Source organism: Barbatula barbatula (genome assembly GCF_947034865.1).
Source record: "Barbatula barbatula genome assembly, chromosome: 1".
Lineage (NCBI taxonomy): Eukaryota > Metazoa > Chordata > Actinopteri > Cypriniformes > Nemacheilidae > Barbatula > Barbatula barbatula.
The window spans coordinates 33,945,360-33,962,409 of record NC_136766.1 but is presented as its reverse complement, the minus strand read 5'-3'; the positions used below and the strand labels follow the sequence as shown (position 1 = coordinate 33,962,409).

At 42.6% G+C, this 17,050-nt stretch overlaps 1 protein-coding gene across 1 annotated transcript; it reads right to left on the bottom strand.

Annotated features, from left to right (window-relative positions):
- Window positions 1–7,418: 7,418 nt before the first annotated feature.
- LOC306901726 (general transcription factor II-I repeat domain-containing protein 2-like) lies at window positions 7,419–9,515 on the bottom strand (the record flags this gene model as incomplete). The annotated part of the gene is made up of 1 exon (XM_079469743.1): window positions 7,419–9,515. The coding sequence occupies one exon, from the start codon at window positions 9,513–9,515 to the stop codon at window positions 7,419–7,421; it is 2,097 nt and encodes a 698-aa protein (XP_079325869.1).
- Window positions 9,516–17,050: the final 7,535 nt, after the last annotated feature.

The following is a 17,050-nucleotide window of genomic DNA, read 5'->3' as shown; positions in this document are numbered from 1 at the left end:
GACACGATTCACTATTATTATTGCTTCTTTACTATAAAATAAACTAACCAGATTGGACTAACCGTGACTGTCCCTTTTGTTCCACAAAAACACACACAGAAAAGATTTCTATAGGCGACTTTGAGGGACTAGCATCAGTTCAAAGACCTTTCTGGGTTGAAGATGAGCTTAAAATTGACTCACAAAACTCTCCAGACGGTTGTTACAAGTGGAAGTGCGGTGCTGGTCCCTATAGTGTCACTTTCAACATATCCGTCTATGAAAAAAGATGTTAAAGAGAATCTTCTTTATAATAATGCTTCTTTATAACAAAAGGCGTCACTTTATACCCCGGTTAACAATTATATACGGTAGTTTCTTAGAATTGATGTGATTAGGAATTGCTCAAATGTGCTCATCATCTTGTCATTTTAAACCTGTAGGCCTTTCTTTCTGTTGCACAACACAAAAGAAGATATTTTGAAGAATGTTTGTAACAGAACATCGTTTGTCCACCTGGACTTCTATTGTATGGGATCACAAAAAGTGCAAGTCAATGGGGAGCAACGGTTTTCTGTTACCAACTGTATTCAAAATATTTTCTTCTATGTTCTGCTGAAGAAAGTAAGTCAGACAGGTTCGAAATGTCATGAGGGTGAGTAAACGATGACAACATTTTTGTTCTTGGGTGAACTATCCCTTTAATAACAAAGTAGTAGTCAGTCATCCATGGAATGGCTGAGAGGTCAGAAAGTCTATATCACTATTATCGTCCAGTAACAGGGCAGATAAAGTTGCGTGATGAGGATGTTGGTCGAAATAACGGATTGTTATTATGACGTAAGCAAGGTTCCCAAGGTCTTTTTCCCGGAAACGTCTGTGAATTTATCTTTTTTTTTATCGTTTTCATGTACACAGAAATGACTGCAAAGTCTTTTCTACTATATTCCTTTGGTCTCTGATTTATTTTCCACAACATCAAGTAAAAACGTGAAAAATTGAAAATATTTCTTTTCATAAGCACGGTACAGTAAGTCACGTGGTTTCTAGAGCGTTCTAGTTGTCATTTGTCAATTAAAGATGCTTAACTGTTGTGTTAAACACATCATGTGTTTTTCCCCGAATGAAGATATTTACTGTTATTAGTGTACTGTTAATGTCTTGGTTTGGGAGACATGTCACATCACTCTAAATCCTGGGTAGAAAGTGTTTCCGTACTGGAATTCTTCTACAAAATACTGCAACATAAGCTTTAATGCACATTATTATTACTTGTTGGGTGGACCTGATAATACGTGTGTGTTTTATAATTGTACCTTGTGAAGCTAAAAACATGTGATTGATCGTTACTTGAATGATGTAGGAAATCCATGTAATCCTCGGTGATACGATGTTGAAGCGTTGTGGTCGCCGGCGCATTGTAACGTGCTTGATAACGTGTTCTGAGTGGTTTTGACATGTTGGTATGTGGGTGCTTATCTACTGTGGGTAGTCGCAAGTCAAAATAGCCCACTTCTATACAATAATCTCATTGCCAGATATGACTTTCTTCCCACCTTGCATGTTTTTGCTTGCATTATGCATACATAAACATGAATTTTTGTTAGCTTTGCATTTGCAGTGGATGCAATAGTGTGAATTTGTTTGGGCACATCTGCAATTCTAAGTTAAAAATTCTACCATTTGGTTACACTGTAAAAAAGATCTTCCAGGGCTCTAGACTAACTTTTTGCACTGGTTGCCTAATTTTTTTTTTAGGTGCATCAGCATAAAGTTTGGGTGCACCCAAATGTTCGACCGGATCCCATTTAGGCGATATAGACTTGTTAATGATTAACTAACAATCTGGTAAAAATTTAAATTTTTAAAAAGGAAAGGTAACTTACTGAAAAAGTATGCTTCACTGAACTGAAATACAGTTGGTTTAGATACATTTACAACATCTGTGTCTCCGTCGATTAGGAATGCCATGTACGGTGTCAGTACACGATCCGTTCCACCTGCACGATCCGTTCTGAGCATGCGCGTAATTACGTATTAGAAAACGTCATTGTTTTCCTACACTATTGGGACCGTGACGCAGGCGATGAAACATTTGACGGCCAGGTGGCACAACTGGCAGCACATTTTTTGTTTTGTAGGCTAACGTTACATAGTTTAACCGTTCACGGCGAGTCTGTTTTTAAATGTTGCTTACATTACCGTGATTACGAACCTAGACGGAGTGGTCGGGAAACCGCAGGAAAGCATTCTAACGTCTACCATTTGCCAGTGGGAACAAGGACTAGGGCACATGGGGTTGCAGTCCCTCCAGTCCCTGGGTCTAGTAATATGATGCAGGCCACGTTTAGACCCTGGATTTAGATTATTATTATTATAATTTCTGGTTATTCCTTTTTTTTGATATGCCCTTAAATTATGTTTTGTTATCGTCGGGGCGCCGATACAGAGTGGGGGGTGGATTGTAGCAGGGGGAAAAGTGGCATTTCCCCCTTAAGAGCATGTCCCCCTTAAGAGCATTTCCCCATTAAGAGCATTTCCTTAGGGGCGGAGTTGTGCACATGATTAGGTTCCCAGGTGCTTTATAAGACCAGAGAAGCAGTTATTTGCAATTGGCTTTGTTTGCTGGTTGTGATGGCTAAGGCCACACTTATCTAGTTCAAAGTTTCCTCTTTATATTTTTTTCTTTAGGAAAAATGGATTTTGTCTTTACTATTTGGTTTCTGTGTGTTTATACATATTTTTCTTTCGTTAACAATTCACCCGAAAGTATCGTGTAAGTAGCATTTTGTCTGTATGAGCGCATTGAACATCTACTAACGGGACAACATTTCAGCACTAGAGTGCACGCTAGGGTTGAAAAAATCACTACACAGATACGGGTTTTAATATTCTTTATTGAGGTATTCATTTAATAGTTCAAATAATAGTCTAAACCATTGAGTATCTTACCCGTGGTCCCACCTGGTTCTGTGGCTGCAGCATGGAACAAAGGTTGGCTATTAAGGGCGCGGCATTTCCTGATCACCCTTATATCCTGTGGCAGGCATCATGGGAAATTTAAGTCAAGTCAAGTCAGCTTTATTTATATAGCGCTTTTTACAATTTTCATTGACAGAAAACATTGACTATTCGTAAAACATAAAAGGTTATGGAAGTCAAAACACAGGTCAAATAACAGACACACAATAAATTCCTATATGCAGTGTTAATTAAATAAGACTATCAAATTCTAGCCGCCCCCCCGGCCAGGCAAACAGTGCAAAACAGTATAAAAACGGTGGCGAGGAACCCAAAACTCCATTGGAGGAGAAAAAAACCTCAGAGGGATACCAGGCCTAACCAGGGGATTCCAGTTCCCCTCTGGCAAAAACTGCAGCCTCTGCACAAGCTCGACAGTGCTTGCACAACAAGGCAAAATAAAAAACAAAGTTAGATTTAAAATGATCATTAATAATCTAATAGCGACTGAAGTTTTGTAGAGTAGCCACGTCCTTCGTCCAGCATTTGTCAGGTCTGGGAATGGATTGCGCCCTGCCCGCTCCGGTAACCTTGGACTGCGTCCTGCGCGCTCTGGTAACCTTGGACTGCGTCCTGCCCGCTCTGGTAACCTTGGAACAATGAGACAAGACTGGCTGAGAGTAGAGTACTGTTCTGCACTCTTTGATGCAACAAATGCATCAGTTGTTATTGGAAGTGTCCCTGGTTCCGGTTGATCTAACTAGTGCAGCCTAGATCTTTGAAATATATATATTATGATAGTCTAGTGTATGCAAGAGTAAAAAGATGCGTCTTTAGTCTAGATTTAAACTGACAGAGTGTGTCTGCCTCCCGGACAGTGCAGGGAAGACTGTTCCAAAGTTTAGGCGCTAGATAGGAAAATGATCTGCCGCCTGCACTTGATTTTGAAATTCTAGGTATTACCAACTGACCGGACACCTGAGAGCGTAGTGCACGTGATGGACTATAATACGTTAGAAGTTCTCTCAAGTAGTGAGGAGCTAAACCATGCAAGGCTTTATAGGTAATAAGCAAGATTTTAAAGTTAATGCGATGCTTTACAGGTAACCAGTGCAAGGTTGACAGAGCCGGGCTAATATGCTCATACTTTTTTGTACGCGTAAGAACTCGAGCTGCCGCATTTTGGACCAGTTGGAGTTTTTGTAATAGGCCTGCAGGGCAACCACCTAATAGTGCATTACAGTAATCTAGTCTTGATGTCATAAAGGCATGTATACGCTTCTCTGCATCTGATGGTGACAGAATATGACGTAGTTTAGATATATTTTTAAGATGGAAAAACGAAAGTTTACAGGTGTTGGCGACCTGGTTCTCAAATGACAGAGTACTATTGAATATAAAGCCAAGATTCTTAGCTAAAGCTGAGGGTTTTATGGAACATCCATCAATAGTTAAGCAGTATTCTTGGTTGTTACGTAGGGCGGTTTTCGGTCCGATAAGTAACACTTCAGTTTTGTCCGAGTTCAGTAATAAAAAATTGCTACTCATCCACTTTTTTATATCGACTATGCATTCCACTATTCGATGGAATTGCTGTGTTTCATGAGGCTTCGAGGAAATATAAAGTTGCGTATCATCAGCATAACAGTGAAAGCTTACTCCGTGTCGCTTTATTATATCTCCTAGAGGTAGCATGTATAATGCGAAGAGCATAGGCCCTAAGACTGAGCCCTGTGGTACACCGTACTGGACTTTCGATTTGCGTGATACCTCATTGTTTATTGCTACATATTGAATACGGTCGCATAAATAAGATCTAAGCCATTTCAAAGCTATTTCCTTAATACCGACATTATTTTCGAGTCTATGTAGGAGCATGCTGTGGTCAATGGTGTCGAATGCAGCACTAAGATCTAGCAGCATCAATAAGGAGATACAACCTCTGTCGGACGCCATAAGCAGATCATTTGTAACTCTAATCAGAGCAGTCTCTGTACTGTGATGTGCTCTAAATCCAGACTGGAAATCTTCATTAATCTCATTCCTTTGGAGGAAGGAGCAAATTTGAATTGAGACTACTTTTTCCAGAACTTTAGATAAGAAAGGTAGATTCGAAATAGGTCTGTAGTTAACTAGTTCCCCAGGGTCCAGATGGGGTTTTTTGACAAGGGGCCTTATAACAGCCACCTTATATGCTTAAGGCATATGTCCTAATGTCAGAGATGAGTTAATAATGCTAAGTAGAGGATCTTTAATTTCTGGGAGCATCTCTTTCAGTAGATTTGTAGGTATAGGGTCTAACATGCATGAAGTTGATTTAGATGATCTAATGATTTTAGAGAGTTCATCGTGATCTATAGTAGAAAATAAACGTAATTTCTCCTTAGAGACGCTGTAGTTAGTCGTTTGTTCAGCGGGATTCACTTCTGGTTGCATAGTTATAATTTTTTCTCTAATATCTTGGATTTTATTTGTGAAAAAGTTCATAAAATCATCACTGCTATGCTGGTATACAGAATCAGAAGTCGCTGACGATTTATTTTTGGTTAATTTAGCCACTGTATCAAATAAAAACCCTAGGGTTATACTGGTTTTCTTCTATTAGTGATGAAAGGTAGGCAGATCTCAAAGTTTTTAGTGCTTTCCTGTATTTTTTAATACTATCCTTCCAGGCAATACGAAATACCTCTAATTTAGTTTTCTTAAAGTTGCGCTCCATTTTTCGTGCCGCTTTCTTTAGAGCCTGAGTAAGTTCATTTTTCCACGGTGTCGGTCTGTCATTTTTAATCTTCTTTAAGCGCAGAGGAGCAACTGTGTCTAGCCTTTCCGAGAAGGTGGCATTAATATTTTCAATGGTAAAGTCATGATCTTGAACGTTATTACTCATGCTAGAGATTTGAGACAATTCAGGCAAATTATCAAGAAACGCATCTTTTGTAGTCGAAGTTAATGTTCTACAATATTTTTAACTTGGAGTTTGATTTGCCACCATTGGTTAGTGAAGCAAGCATGATACCAGATAATGATCCGAAATGTTTAGTTTGGAGTACCTTATTGTTGTATTGGGATTGTTCATTTAAATTTCTTTGTAGAGTTCATTTTTTGTGTTTATTGTTTTACTGCTTTGCTGCATGTGATTTTATGTATGTGGGGTTTGTCTTGTATATATTCTTTAATGGGGTTGATTTATTGAACTGAGACCCCTGCAATCAGCAAATGGTTTAGCCCATGTGTTTAAAGAGAGTTGAATTTTCGGTGGTGAGTTAGTTCTGGTGAGGGCTCCTGTGAGAAACATCTGAGCCCAGAGCCCATGCGGATGGTTCCGGTGTTATAGTTTGTCTTTTCAATTTTATTTTGTTCTGGTTTTTGTACACCCCTATGAATAGTGGGTTAGTTGGCGGTGAATAAAAGCCAATGTTTGAACTTTATGTGAATGCCTCCTGAAAATTTGTGGAAGAACCCTCACAAGATGGTGGCAGTGGTGGGATCTTGTCCAGAAGGAGGCTGCATATAGAGAGTCAAGAAGGCAGAATGGCGCCCAAGAAAGCCGTGCGCACTGTTGTTCCGGCTGATATCGAGATCGTACACGATGAGGAAGAGATACTGACGGAGGACAGGATAAGTGTGGCTGGGCCTGGGTCTGACGAAGAGTCGGGGAGTGACGTGATGGAGCTTAAGCGGATTATGCAAGATCAGCAAGACAGAGATGCACGTAGTACAAGAAGTAGTGCGACAAGATGGAAATCTCTGCAACATCAGTTCCGTCTTCTCCAGGGTGAGGTCAGCCAGCGAACGTCCGTGGAGGATCTGCGAGACAGGGGAACGGAGGAGCCAGAGGAATCGCCGGGAGTTTCGGGGCCCTCTCGTAATATGAGCCATGGATGTGCATTGCAGGAACCAAAGATGCAACAATTACGTGAGTCCGATGACATAGAGCAGGGGTGTCAAAGTCAAATGGACGGAGGGCCAAATAAAAAATTTAGCTACAAGCCGAGGGCCGGACTGTTCGAATGTTCATTGAAAATTTTTTAAATGACGCATATAGTCTATTGAACCTAATTGAACCTACTGAAAACCTAACAAATATATTCCAATATGATCAGATAAATAAAGCAATATTTTCTTATGGCTCTAAATATGTGATTGCACAGTAATGTTCACTTGTTTGAGGTTGAGGGTGAAACAGTCGTGTTATGGTCAAAGTAATTGTTATATTTTTAATCTGAATTTAAATTAAACCCTCTCTGACCTGTTTGATGAATTTATGAATTATATTATGAATAATAGCCATGTAAAATGAATTTAAAATCTATTCTGTTTCACCACAGAAATATGCTTAGTGTAGCTGCTAAAACAACCAAAAACATGGTATATGATTAAAATGTTACATACAGTGTTACTCAGAGGCAATGCTCCACTATGAATAATGTTGAACTGAACTGAGTAAAAACTCTAAATATGTGATTGCACAGTAATGTTCACTTGTTTGAGGTTGAGGGTGATACTTGGTGGTGTCCCATCTTTTCCACAAGTTCATCAATGTTCGGGGTAAGGCTCTGAGCTGAGGAAATCCTCAGAATTGAGTGGAGGTGTTCAGCAGTAAGTCGACTTCTGTGTGATGTTTTGTTCAGGTTCATCAAAGAAAACAGTTGTTCACACAGGTATGTGCTGCCAAACATAGACAACGTTTGAGCAGCCTGGATGCGCAGCTGGGGCATTGTGTCGGGGAGGAAACGGGCGAACTCCGCAGCACCCACTGCCGCATATTTTGCCCTCAGTGCATCATTGCATTGGAGGTCAATCAACTCCATTTGGAGGTTTGGTGGTGAGCTTTCCACGTCAACAGCAAATGGGTTACCGAGCAGTTCCAACCTGCTTTTTTGTGCTTCAAAGTCAGCAAATCGGCGTCGAAAGTCAGCGGCAAGCATACCTATTTTATCAGCCAACTGTGCGCTCGGGAACGCACTGGTAGAGAGCTTCTCTTTCATGGTCTGGCAGCTGGGAAAGTGGCTCAAATTTTCTTTCCGCATCTGCGTCTCCCACAGAGTCAGTTTGGTTTTAAATGCCTTCACTGTACTGTACATATCAGAGATGACATGATCCCGACCCTGCAGCTGCAAGTTCATTGCATTCAGATGAGTCGTAATGTCACACAGAAAAGCCATTTCACACAGAAACATTTCGTCTCGGAGTTGTGTTGTGTCTTTCCCTTTGCTGTCCAAGAACAGACAAATCTCCTCACGAAGCTCGAAACATCTTTGAAGCACCTTTCCCTGGCTTAGCCATCGCACCTCTGTGTGATAAGGCAAATCACCATGCTCCGTTTCTAACTCCGTCAGAAATGCCTTGAACTGGCGGTGATTCAAACCTTTGGCTCTGATAAAGTTAACTGTGCGCGTGATGATGCTCATTACATGCTCCATTTTCAAGGCTTTACCGCACAACGCTTCCTGGTGTATGATACAATGATAAGCTGTCAGCTCACCTGTCGCGTTTTCCTCTTGCATCTTTTCCCGTATCTTCGCCACCAGTCCGCTCCTGTGTCCACACATCGCAGGTGCTCCGTCGGTTGTCAAACCCACGAGTTTTTCCCAAGGCAGCTCCATCTCATTTACACATCTTGACACCTCTTCATACAAATCATGCCCCGTAGTTGTGCCATGCATAGGACGTAAAGCCAAAAACTCCTCTGTCACGCTTAGGCTGGAGTCCACTCCGCGGATGAAAATTGACAACTGGGCAATGTCAGAAATGTCGGTGCTCTCATCCACAGCCAAGGAATATGCAATGAAATCTTTTCCCTTTTTCACAAGCTGCTCTTTTAGATTGATGGACAACTGGTCTACTCTCTCGGCAATGGTGTTTCTGCTCAGACTCACATTTAAAAAGAGTTGCCTTTTTTCTGGGCAAACTTCGTCACAAACTTTAATCATGCAGTTTTTGATGAAATCCCCCTCCGTAAATGGCCGGGCTGATTTAGCGATCTCTTCTGCCAAAATAAAACTGGCCTTGACAGCAGCCTGGCCTTGTGATTTGGCTTTTTTGAACAGAGCCTGTCGAGATTTGAGGCCTCGTTTTAATTCCTCTGCCTTTTGTAGCCTTTGTTCCATGTCCATATTCTTGTTTTTGTCCGCGTGTTTCGTTTCATAATGTCGTCTCAGATTATACTCTTTCAGTACCGCCACACTTTCTCCACACAGAAGACACACAGGTTTTCCAGCTACCTCCGTGAACATATACTCCGACTCCCACCTTGTTTGAAACCCCCGGTTCTCAGTGTCCACCTTCCGTTTTGCCATTTTTGATGGGTATCTGAAAGTTAATTTTACTGTGATGCTGACGACTGCTGTGCCAATAAATATTGAAATGAAGCAGCCTACTGCTCGGTGCGTCACCGTTGCATTGTGGGAAATGTAGTATTGGTGCGTGTAAAAGATCTGCGGGCTGCCGGCTTGCTGCGGTCTGCGGGCCGGTTCTAATAATAAATCAAGATCATCCCAGGGGCCGTAAAAAACCTTCTCGCGGGCCGGATGTGGCCCGCGGGCCTTGACTCTGACATATGTGACATAGAGCATTATCTAACCACGTTTGAACGAATTTCTGAGGTGTGCCGATGGCCGAGGGAAGATTGGGCTATTAGGCTGATTCCGTTGCTGACCGGCAAGGCGCGCAGCGCATATGTGGCCATGGATGTTGCGGATGCAATCCACTATGCGCAAGTAAAAGAGGCTATCTTGAAGAAATATTCGATCAGCCATGAAACGTACCGACAGAGATTTCGTGCTATTGAGGTGTTGGATGAAGAGACCCCTAAGGAGCTGTATGTTCGATTGAAAGACTTGTATCAGAAATGGGTGAGACCGGCAGAGAGAACGAACCAGGAGATCGGAGAGATGATTATCCTTGAGCAATTCTTGCGGATGCTTACCCCAGAATTGCAAACATGGATTAAAGAACACGGCCCGTCTACAGCGGAGGAGGCGGCCCGGCTAGCTGATGTTTTCGTGGCAGCACGACCTAGAGTTCGAGCCTTGGAGTCTCTCACGCTGGAAGACGGCTCGAGATGGATCTTCTCCACGACTGAATACCCCATTTCAAGGAAGAAGGTCTACAAACGAGGCAAGTGCGAAACGAACTGAGAACTTGGGTGCCTCTGGTTTTGAGAATGTTAAGTGTTATAAATGTGGACAATTAGGTCATAAAAAACCAATGTGCCCGTATTTGACGAAGACACTTACTAATGTGTGTTATGTGCCTCGTGAGACTGTACCTGAACCTGTTGGTCTACCCGTTCCAAATCAGGTTCTAAGAACTGTTGAGTTGAACGGGAAAAAAGTCACTGCCTTAATAGATACAGGTTGCACGCAAACCCTAGAAGAATCAGAACTGGTACCGGAGTTAGGTGCTGGTCTTGGTGTTCTGGTCATAGTGAAATGCGTTCACGGGGAGGAGCGGCAGTATTCGGTCACTGTGGTGTATATAGGGATAGCGGGGCAAACCTATTTGATGAAGGTAGGACTTGCTCAGAACTTACCGTATCCAATGATATTAGGTCATGATTTCCCGGTTCTGATGGATCTGTTACGGGATATTTGTAATGTTGTTCTGAGGCGAGCGCAAAGTAAACAAAATGAAGGTGATGATGAGGAACACCCATTATGGTCTTTGCCCTTTTATGATTCCGAACTGTCTGTGAACCAGGGTAAAGTAAAGAAGTCTAGGAGGGAAAGAAAACAGGAAAAATGGGAAAGAACCATAGCACACCATAGAGAATTAAAAACCCCTGATAACCTTTTGAACCCTGATCACATTCCGATACCTGAAGATTTGAGGCAGCTGCAGAAGGAGGATGCTGAAATTTTAAAATTGCATTCTCAGGTGGTAGAAGCAGCGCAAAAAGGGTCAAATGTATTCATGTTTCAAGGGCGAAATTTTTGTGTAATGAATGACTTACTGTATCGTAAAACCGGGCAGGAATTACAAGTGGTCTTACCCGTTGGTGTACGGAATACGGTGATGACGTTAGGGCATTCCATTCCGTGGGCAGGACATTTTGGGAAAGCGGAAAACGCATTCTAGAATTAGTAAGCATTTTTACTGGCTGGGTATGTCCAAAGACATTGCTGGTTTTTGTAAAGCTTGCCCCGAATGTCAATACAGCGGAGTGCGCAAACCCCGCAAAGTACCGTTAATTCCCTTACCAGTCATTGATGTTCCCTTTCAGCGCTGGGCATGGACATTGTAGGTCCATTGGAACGAAGTAAGAGCGGCAAAAAGTATCTGTTAGTTATTTGTGATTATGCGACTCGGTTTCCAGAAGTATTTCCGTTAAAAAACATAAAAGCTAAGGCTATCGCTTCCTGTCTGGTCCAGTTTTTCTCAAGAGTAGGTTTTGCAAAAGAAATCCTGACGGATAGAGGAACTAATTTTACATCGCTACTTCTGCAGCAGGTGTATCAGTTGTTGGGAATAAAAGGGTTAAAAACAACTCCGTCAACTCTATTGTCGTTGTGTTTTCTGACTTGTCGTTGTGTTTTCTGATTTGTTATTTTGTTTCCGGATTTGTCGTTGTGTTTTCTGATTTGTTATTTTGTTTCCGGATTTGTCGTTGTGTTTTCTGACTTGTCGTTGTGTTTTCTGATTTGTTATTTTGTTTCCGGAATTGTTGTTGCGCTTTATGGTTTGTTAATGTGTTTTCAGATTTGGTGTTGTGTTTGGCACTTTACGGCTTCCGTAGAAACTGACCATAAAGCTCTGAAATGGCTACACAGAATGAAAGATACAAATTCCCGTTTGACAAGATGGCTTTTGTCTATACAACCCTTTCGCTTCATTGTGAAGCATCGCCCAGGGGTAGAAAATATTGATACAGATACGGGTTTTAATATTCTTTATTGAGGTATTCATTTAATAGTTCAAATAGTAGTCTAAACCATTGAGTATCTTACCCGTGGTTTGTGATTATCCTGGTTAACCATTTAGGCCTTTTAATAGGGCGTGTCCTTTTTTATAAGATGTTTGTCAATAAACTGTGAATTTTGTACTATTTTTGAGAAACTCGTCTCTATTCCTTCTGTTTATAAGGCACACAATGAATCTGTGTCCATAATTTAACTTAACTCTCCCTGAGAGGGATTCAGGGTGGCGTAGTCAGGCGATGTTGATTTGGCATCTTAATCTTCGAGTGTTTATAGTGCCCTCGTGCTACACAGACATGGCGACTGACAAATGCAAAAGTGTCGACGAGATGGACACAGAAGAAGAATTTGCTACATCTTTTCCATCTTTTCCATGAGTAAAAGTCCACCGGGAAAAAAGGGTAAATTAAAGATGAACATGGATGAGAAAATTGATTCACTCATTAATGCTGTCGCTGAACTTACATCGAACTTACATGCTTCGTCTATTACCTCTCTTTCTACCACCGTAAGTGATCTGTTACGTGAGAGCATGTCCCATAAAGAGAAGATCCTGAAACTCGAAAAAAATGTTGCTGTGTTGCAACAAGAAAATAAGCAACTGAAGGAGGTGTGTTTGGGGATGCAGAACTACAAAAGAAGATGGGATCTCAGGATTTACGGGGTAAAGGAAAGTAATCCGGACAAGGAGAGTACCGTTACCACACGAGATCTGGTGAAACGTGCAAGAGAAGAGGGTAAGAAGGCCGGCTTTCGAGGAGGATTTGCCTACATTGAAGGGGTGCGCATTAGTGTTCCTGACATTACCTGAGCGGATGGTGCCCGTCAGCAGTTTTGGATACATATCGGGGTCAAAGCAAGTGTTATGACTGATGTAATGTTTCATGCTTTCTCAGTTTTCTCTTTCTCCAAAGGTACTTGTTCTATACTGGTTAATTAGTTAAATTTTTGTACGGTGGATTACAAGTTTGGTAAGTTCAAATTAATTTCTTTAAATGTTCGAGGCATTCGTGACGCTGTTAAAAGGAAAGCTATATTTCTTTTTGGAAGACATACAGAAGCTCAAATACTTTTTTTCAAGAGACTCATTCTTGTGACTCTGATTTGAATTTTTGGAAAACCCAATGGGGAGTTTATGCGATTTTTAGTCATGGAACCAATCACTCAGCAGGTGTCGCAATTTTCTTTAACAAATTTAAAGGCAGTGTTTTGGAGTCTATTCGTTCAGATAATGGAAGATGGATTGTACTGACTGTTAAACTGGACAATTCCACTTTAATAATTTGCAATGTTTATGGATTTAATACTCGAGTACACAATTTGGAAATGTTTAAGAAGATTTGTGATACAATAACAGGTTTAAAGAAGAAGTATAAGGATGGATATGTAATTATTGGTGGTGATTTCAACGATGCTCCAAACGATTCTGTTGATCGCTTTCCACCCAAACATAGTTCAGAAATTTCAGATTTATTTGATTTCATAACTGACATTACAAGTTTCTGATGTGTGGAGATATTTGAATCCAAATTGCTGTGATTATACTTGGAATAATTGTTATGGTTGTGGACAGAACCCAAGCGCAGGCAGACATGTGTCGAACAACAAGACTTTATTTCAAAACAAAGACCCTCGATGGGGAAAACATGAACACAAACAAGACTGAAAACTAAAACTTCCCACAAGGGGGACAAAACAAACAAGGTCTTAAGAATAACAAACTAAGTCCACAAACTTGAGTCCAGGGAACAGGAACACGGGTAATCCAGACAGAAGAAGGGTAAGTGTGCAAAGTGTGCAAAATGAACCGACAAGGGACAGAGGGGAAACTGGGGCTTGATAAAGGGAAAGACTAACAAGGACTGATGACACAGGGAGAGTGGCGGCAGGTGACATGGATGAAACACTAAGGGAAAGCTAACAGGAGGATTGTACGAGGCAGGTGAGGGGACTGAAACACTAAGGGAAAAACTGTGTTCTAGATCCCACTATGGACCGTTCTAGAGCCATACAGAGAACACTTAGTAAATCAGCAGAGACCATTAACGCTTTTCTCCAAGCGTATGGGGTGATCGATGCGTGGAGATATAGAAACCCTGTTTCTAGACAGTATTCTTTCTTTTCTCCAGCACATAACTCGTATTCCAGGATAGACTATTTTTTGCTGGACAAGAAACTTCTCCCCCTGTTGAGGTCTAGTGAATATGATGGTATCGTTATCTCTGACCATAGCCCAGTAACAATGGTGCTTTGCTTTCCAGACAACGAGCCTCCACAACGCAACTGGAGACTTAACCCACGTCTTTTGTCTGATGAAGATTTTGTTAACTTCATATCCGCCCAAATTGACTTCTTTTTAGAAACAAACCAATACCCAGACACGAGCCACTCTAATCTGTGGGAGGCAATGAAAGCGTATTTACGTGGTCAGATAATATCTGATACTGTAAGCATGAATAGGAGACGGTCAGCACGCCTTAATGAGTTGATCTCTTTGATAGAGGACGTTGATCATAGAAATTCTGAAGCTCCATCTGCGGCTCTTTGTAAAGAGAGAATAGGTTTGCAGACAGAATTAGATACTCTTTCGTCTGGAGTAGCTGAGGAGCTTTATCTTAAATATCGCCAAGAATTTTACGAGCATGGGGAACGAGCCAGCAAACTACTAAACCATCAACTAAGACAGTCTGCAGAGGCTGGATGGATAGCAGAGATTAACACTCCAGAGGGGATAACCACAAATCAAAAAAGCATAAATAATCAATTCAGAAAATTCTATGAAGACCTCTATGCCACTGAAAATTGCGATAGCACTAAGTTGGCTCAGTTTTTCAATGGTCTAGAAATTCCAACCGTAGGCCAACAAGACAGGACAGATCTTGATAGGAACATGTCAGCAGCCGAAATTGATCGGGCAATTAAAAAGATGAATAATAATAATAATAATAAATTGAACTTATATAGCGCTTTTCAAGAACTCAAAGTCGCTTTACAAAAAAAAAAAAAAAAAAAAAGAAAAAGAGACAAGGGGCTATGGGTAGGCAGAGGTAAAGAGATGGGTCTTAAGACGGGACTGGAAGATGGCAAGTGTCTCAGAAGTGCGTATGTCGGGGGGGAGGGAGTTCCAGAGCCTGGGAGCTGCCCTAGAGAATGCTCTGTCCCCAAAACTGCAGAGTTTGGACTTTTGAGTGGAGAGTAGACCAGCTGAGGTGGATCTGAGGGACCGTGAGGGTTGGTACAAGGAGAGGAGGTCGGTGAGATAAGTGGGGGCCAGATGGTGAAGGGCTTTGTAGGTGAGGACCAGGATTTTGTAGGTGATCCGGTGGGAAATGGGAAGCCAGTGCAGTTGTTTAAGAACTGGAGTGATGTGATGCCAAGATTTGGAGCGGGTGATGAGTCGGGCGGCTGAATTCTGGACCAGTTGGAGTCGGTTGAGGTGGGTGGAGCTGATGCCGAGGAGAAGTGAGTTGCAGTAATCCAGTCGGGAGGAGATAAAGGCATGAATGAGTCTTTCGGCAGCTGGGAGTGTGAGAGAGGGTCTGATTTTGGCGATGTTGCGGAGGTGAAAGAAGGAGGTTTTAACGACTTGGCGGATGTGAGGCTGAAGGGAGAGGGTGGAGTCAAAAATCACACCAAGGTTGCGGGCCTGTGGAGATGGGAAGACAATGGTGCCGTCGATGGTGAGAGTGGGGTTATTGGTTTTGCTGAGTGTGGATTTGGAGCCTATGAGGAGGAATTCAGTTTTATCACTGTTGAGTTTGAGAAAGTTGTGTTGCAACCAAGTTTTAACAGCTGATAGACAGGAATTAATGTGGGAGATGGGAGGATTGAGGGGGGATTTGGTGCTGAGATAGATCTGGATGTCATCAGCATAGCAGTGGAAGTCCAGGCTGAAGTGGCGGAGTATCTGACCAAGAGGGAGGATGTAAATGAGGAAGAGGAGGGGGCCTAGTACAGAGCCTTGGGGAACGCCTTGGGTGACTGTGACTGTGGTAGAGGTGTGGTTATGGAGAGAGATGAAGTGGGATCTGTTGGATAGGTAGGAGTGGAGCCAGCTGAGCGCAGTGCCTTCGATGCCGAGGTCCTTGAGTCTGGTGAGCAGGATTTTATGGCTCACGGTATCGAAGGCTGCACTCAGGTCGAGTAGGATGAGGATGTTGAGGGAACCGGTGTCAGCCGAGGTGAGGAGGTCGTTGAGGACTTTGAGAAGGGCGGTTTCTGTGCTGTGGTAGGTGCGAAAGCCCGATTGGAGGGGTTCCAGTTGGTTGTTGGCATGAAGATGGGTTTGTAGTTGTGCAGCGACTATACGTTCCAGGGTTTTAGACAGAAAGGGGAGATTGGATATTGGGCGGTAATTGTTAAGGGAGGAGGGATCGAGACCAGGTTTTTTAAGGATTGGGGTGACAGCAGCAATTTTGAAGGCAGAGGGTACAATTCCATGGGACAGTGAGGAGTTAAAGAGTTTAGTGAGGTAGGGGCACAGCACGGGGAGGCAGGACTTCAGGAGTAGAGTAGGTAGGGGGTCAAGGGAGCAGGTTGTGGGTTTGGAAGAGCAGATGAGTTTTGAGATTTCTGGGGGAGTTACCGACTCAAACTGGGAGAGACGGCAGTGAGGAGGGGGGGTTGGGAAGTCTGCAGGGACGGGAAGTTGAGGGGTTGTGGTGGGTGGTGGGGTAGATCCTGGGAGGTAAGATTCAGGGGATAGGGTTTGGTAAATGTTGTGAATTTTGTCAGCAAAAAAGTGAAGGAATGAGTTACAGAGAGCAGGAGTAGAGGTAGAGAGGGTGTCGGTCCGAGGCTTAGTGAGATTGTTCAGTGTGGAGAAAAGGGTTCTGGGGTTTTGGCAAGGGTCGGTGAGAATGGTGGAAAGGTAGGCGGATTTGGCAGCAGTGAGGGCATCTTTGTAGGCAGTGAGATGGAGTTTGTAGGCTTCATAATGGACTGTGAGGGATGAGTTCTTAGTCAGACGTTCCAGTTGGCGGCCGGTTTGCTTCATTTTCCGTGTACCAGGGTGAAGAGGAGTTAAATGTGACAGTTTTTGTTTTGAAGGGGGCCAGGGTGTTAAGGGAGGTAGACAAGGTGGAGTTGAGGTGGTTTGTGATGTCGTCGGGGGAGCTGAGGGTTGAGTCCAGGTGGAGAGTGGCGGAGAGCTGGTGTGGATTGATTGATTTGAGGTTGCGGAAGGTGATTTC